Here is a 6,000-nt window from a genome sequence, read left to right on the forward strand (position 1 = left end):
GGGCAAGAGTGAATGACAAGAGAAATCCCCTCCCCCGCAGATTTTAGGAGGGGTGACATGCCATTTGGAAAATAGGATTTCAATTGAGGCTCGAGAATAAGGCAAAAAACATTTTATAAGACAGTAGGTTAAGCCTTTGGCTTTTCTACGCCAATTGCGATCTTCATGTCTGTGGTGCAACCTTGGAACAATCATAAGGTTGCATTCATACGCCCGCCATCCCGTACCATCACCCATGGACCATGGACCATGGTCTATGATTGATACGATACCGATATGTGCTCGAGGCAGCTTGGAAAGGCTAATATGAATAGATAACGAAAACATTCCGTTTCGCTCCAATTCCGACTTTCTCATTGGCCGCGCATATCATGTACTAGGTAGGAGCTAGGTAGGTAGATTAATGAAACTTTTTACAAGGGCCGAAAGAGCCTCGGTTTAGAATGGAGTTTCGCGACAATTCCTCAAGCCACAATTGCACCGCCGCATTAAACGTGGGGTGGGTGCTTGGATTTTCCTCGAGCTCTCTCATGTACACTGGTATTACCAAATTGCTTTCCTCGTACTATTATCCTTTAACAAGCAATATCTATGTCAAGGTTCTTCGATTTCAAATGCTGTCGAATGCCTTACCTTGAGAATGAGCTTCACCGGTAATCCTCAATGTCGGATGAAGACCCAGTAAATTCTGCGGCTGTGGTTCAAGATGATCACGAAGCTCTGCTACCATGGCATGAACAAAAGATTCTACCATGACTGAAATGGATGCAGGATACCTTGTCCTGTACTACCTCAATTGAAAACCCGATGGATCACATTGATCGTTGTGTAGCCATGATATCCCTCCCTATCAGCGCAAATATTTACTTTCCTTGTGTTCTTCTTCAACACGGCACGAATGTTAGCCTTCAATTGATCAATGCCACCATCACCGCAGACGTGATCATCCAGGGAATAGCAGCTGCGTTCTTGGGAAGATTGTTACATGGACTTGGGTGTCGGCCAGTATATCTGATCGCTTCCACTTCTTATATCGCGCCGAAAATCGGGCTAGCATTACAAGATAGTAATGATTCATTGCTTGTGGTCCGAATGGTTATAGAATGTTGTTGCCTCTGCTCCTTTCGCTGTTTGATATAGAATCATTAGGGATATTTGCTACTTCTGCTGAAAGGGGAAGAATGCTCGATCCTGCTATGGTTGGTGAGTATGGTGTTTTCTTGGCATCAAGTTCCGTCTTTTATTGTTCAACTTATGTTCTGTGTGTTTCTTTCGTGAAAACAAAGGCGAATGAGATTTTCAGGTTGATCAAATGCCACCAACGCGTATATACAGGCATATTATTCAATCAATATCATTCAATCAACATTATTCATTGCAAATCCGCTTTGCAAATATCTGTACCAAAGCGCTCCAGCTGCCAAACTTGAACTTTACCGCCCACATCTACAGTCGCAACAATGTTCTCCTAGAAAAAGCTCATAGCCATGATATAGCTATTAGAATAGTATGTAACGTACTTTATAAACGCCTCACTTTCGCGATACATATACATTTTACATTACATATTTCAATAAGCATTATTAAATTCTATATTACTAGAATTATACGGGTTGGAATTAAATACTGTATACTACTAGAGATATGGAAACACTGGAATGTAATAAATTTCTTCCCAAATGAGTCATATTGAAATTATTTTCATTGAAATATATCGCATATATTTAGATTTTGTTGGGAATATAATCAAAAACTTGAGGAATTCATGGAATCCTAGTACTTCAATATTTTACTACAGAGGGCCGCCCAAAGTGACGGAGAGCGAAAGCGAAGTATTACATCTGCTGTAGCTCTTCAAATCGTATTTCAGCTGTAAATCCGAATTTCTTATGACTTCACTACTTTTGAGTAAATGTAATAGACCCTTGTTTTATCTATTGAATCCTATCTGTCTATTTTATAATACCACATTGCTTCATCTATTACTCTATTGTTCTAATTGTATTCATTTCGCACCCTCTTGATTGATTTGCTAATGCTACCGAATTTGACATCTCTATAGTTAAAGACCCTTACATGTTTGTTTTCGAATTCGAATCTGGGCTCCACGCGCAAACAACTTCTACTCGGACATTGGAGGTCCGTTCCATCTTTTAAAATCTCCGGTGTCAAGCCCGAAAAGATCTAAGCAAAGCCCTACCATTTGATCTACTAAATCATCTATCGAACTGGGTCTTGTATAGAATGCCGGCATCTGCGGGCAAATGATCGCTCCAGCTCGGGTGACCGTTATCATATTCCTCAAATGAATCTCGCTCAACAGTGTTTCTCTGGCTGCCGAGACTAACCTCCGTCTTTCCTTTAGCATGATATTGGCAGCTCTGGCGATCAAATCTTCGCAATATCCGGAACTAATGGCTGCCAAAGTCTTCATGCTACACGGAATGATAATCATGCCATCAGTATGGAAAGAACCACTCGAAATTGCGCCGGCTTGGTCATAATTGAACCACACATGATCAGCAAGAGCTTTAATATTTGCAGGCGTATAATCCGTCTCATATTTTATAGTAGCCATTTAGTAGGTTAGTTCTTATATAATATTATTATTATAAGAATATTTAGTAGGAAACTTAGTCAGATTTAGTTTAGAAATAAATCGAATATATAATAGTAATAGAATTAAAGTCAAATAATATAAATAATTAGATTATATCTAATTTGCTTACTTTTTCCAGGGTTTCTTTAAAGAATATCCTAGGTTTATATAGTTTATAGTAAATTCTAGTAATTTCTAAATTTATAAATAAAATCGATTTAAATCGAATCTTATAGAATCATTTATATTATAAAAGGAAAGTATAATTAATGTGATACTTTGCCTTAGAAGAACTGCGAGAGCAGGGTACAATTTATCCTTAGAATCTATAATTACAGAATTGAGAGCAAAACACTTATAGAATATTTCTATATATTAGCTATGTATATATAATTATGTATATATGTATATATGTATATAAGTAATTGTATTATAATTAAGTATAATTTGTAATATTATTCTTTTCTTCAGAAAAACTTATCTTTAAGCTTTATAATTACCTATTTAGTATTCGAATCAGTAATTATAATATAATATTGATTGTTGTTTAATTGAATAATATAATAAACAGACGTATATACAAGTTTTTCTTTTTTGTAATAGAAAGGTATATAAAAAGCGGAGGAAATTGTTCTATAATCTAATAATAGCTTGAATCTTTTGAAATATATAAATCTTCTGAATCTATTTTTTTCTTAAAACCCTTTTCAATTATTTACTTTTCTTTATTCTTTATTATTATTATATTTTTAATATTATTAATTAAATATAACAATAAAAGTAAATTGTTATTAATATAATTAAAGTAGCTAGAAGTAGTATATATAGTAATAAATTGTTTATTCTATCTTTTGTATTTAATATATTAATATATTTTTCTAATAACTTATAGCAAAAAGAGGATTTATTCCTTTTATTATATAAAGTAAGTATACTTCTATAAAGAAATTGAATAATAATAAAAATAGAAGGGACTTTAATAAAAATGAGAATAGTAATAATAAACTAAATTACGAAAATATATATAAATAGAGTTTTCTTTTATTTATTTTCAATATATAATTAACTTATCTAATAAATGCAATTACAGATATTAAGGATAATATATTTGAAGATAGGATTGATCTTTAATATACTCAATAAATATATCTATTTTATTATTTATTAAGATAAAACTTAAAAAAAGAATATAATCTATTTATTAATTATATTGAAAATTATGAAACAAAGTTTACTAACAAATTGATTATAGTAATATATTATTTTTGTAAACTTAAGGCTAATAAAAACATTATAATGAGAGAGAAGATCTTAAAGGCTTTATATTAAAATTAATCTGATTATAAATTTGATATAATTTATTATAGAAATATTGGCTTTATTGATATTAATAAATTAGGATTTTTAAATAAGAAATTATTAAAGAAGATAGTATTATAATAGGAATAATATATTTAAAAGAATAATTAGATTTATACTAACTATATATACAACTATATTTCTAATAAAAGAAATGATATTTGCTATTAACTTTTTAGTTAATTATTTAGTTAATCTCATTATTTGCTTTACTTAACTAATAAGTATAAATATAAATATTTGTTTAAAGAAGATACTTATAAGATATTTCTCTAATATCAATTGGTTGTAGTTTAATATAATAATATAATAGAAATAAATATTAGCTATTCTTGAGATTAATAATAATATTAACTTTTATTTAACTCGATTTGTAGAAAGAGCTGAAAAGTCATATTTCGAAAGAAATATTTTCTTTTATCTTTACTCAGGAAAATATAGAGTATTATATAATCAAAACTATAGAATAAGAAAATGAATTAAAGTAATAATACTAATTTATTATAATTCAAATAAAAACAAAGCTTTTAACAATTTATAAGTGATTGAATAAAATTAAGTATAAGCTTGATTTTATTACTATATATATTATAACTAAGAATTATCTTATCTTTAAACTTATAGTTATTATATATATTCTTATTATTATTATTGATTGGAGATTTAATTGATATTTTGATTTAAACTATTTAGTTTTTATTATTATATCTTATTTAATTATAATTATTAATATTTATAAAAGCTTTTTTTTTTAATTTGATTTAAATCTATTAAATAGAAGAAAAGACTTTCTTTATTATATTAACTTGACAATTTAATTTTTATTTAATTGCTTTTAGCCTTTTATTAAATTAGGATTTTCTTTATTATAATAATAAACTAAAGAAGTTCTTTTAATCTTTTTTATTTATATATTGATTATTATCTATAAAATCGTAATTATCTTTTTTATTCTTATAAAAGTAAATCTATTTCAATAAATATATAAAAGATTCTAATAAATGAAATTTTGTAGATAAAAATTATAGAAATAATATGAAATAGTTTTTAAATTGAAGATAAAATATCAAATAAGTTGTTATTAGTATTTAATTATAATATCCTATATTTGAATTGTTTATATACTTTTTTAATAATAAGAATATATTCTATTTCCTATTTAATATTATTAATAATATTTATTAAAAGTAATAATTCAAGGATTTATTTAGAAAGTGAATTATTAGCTATTTTATAAAGTTTATTAGATAAAAATATTAAATAGACTTTTATAATTAGTAATAAATCTAATTTAAAAGAATCTTTAGTATATCCAATAATCTTGAATCTTCTCTAAATAAAATAATCTAATTTCTTGAAAAATTATTATATTAGAAAGTCTTTTATATTAAACTATATTCAATCTCTAATATCAAAATCTATTAATTAATAATACAAATTAGCTAAACAAAATATCTTTTTTTATATATATAAAATATTCTTTTTTGCTTAATTAAAAACTAATTTATTATGTTTAATATATTCTTTAATATTAGTTATATTTAGATTATTGGTTAATAAAGTTAAATTGGATTTCTAATTCTAAGGATTATAAAATAAATAGTTATATAAAGTTTTATATAAAGATTAATTACTTAAAGATTTATATGAAAATATAAGTTAAATATAGTTTATTATTAATAAGAATTCGGATTAATCATCTTAATAATAGTTTATAAAAGATTATAAATACTACTAAAAATATTAATTATAAATCTCAATTTGATTATTAGTTTGTAAATAGTAAGCAATCAAATATTTGACTTATATTTCTAAGATATTATTGAATTCTTTCTAGAAAATTAATATAAATTAAAGATTATAATTAGAGATTATAGACTTTAGAAGTTTATAATATCTATAAATATAATATAAATATAAATAAACTTGATTTCTTAAATTAATTGATTTATAATATAATATAGAAATTGCTTATTTGATAAATCGATTAATTATAATAAATATATTATTATAACCATATTTATCTTTATTGAAATTATAAT

At 26.3% G+C, this 6,000-nt stretch overlaps 1 protein-coding gene across 1 annotated transcript; it reads right to left on the reverse strand.

Moving 5' to 3' along the window:
* Nucleotides 1-2,122: 2,122 nt before the first annotated feature.
* Bfra_010724 (putative phenylacrylic acid decarboxylase protein) lies at nt 2,123-2,578 on the reverse strand (the record flags this gene model as incomplete). The annotated part of the gene is made up of 1 exon (XM_037341059.1): nt 2,123-2,578. The coding sequence occupies one exon, from the start codon at nt 2,576-2,578 to the stop codon at nt 2,123-2,125; it is 456 nt and encodes a 151-aa protein (XP_037186702.1).
* Between the last annotated feature and the right edge of the window lie 3,422 nt (nt 2,579-6,000).

This window comes from Botrytis fragariae, assembly GCF_013461495.1.
Source record: "Botrytis fragariae strain BVB16 chromosome Unknown tig00000797, whole genome shotgun sequence".
NCBI lineage: Eukaryota > Fungi > Ascomycota > Leotiomycetes > Helotiales > Sclerotiniaceae > Botrytis > Botrytis fragariae.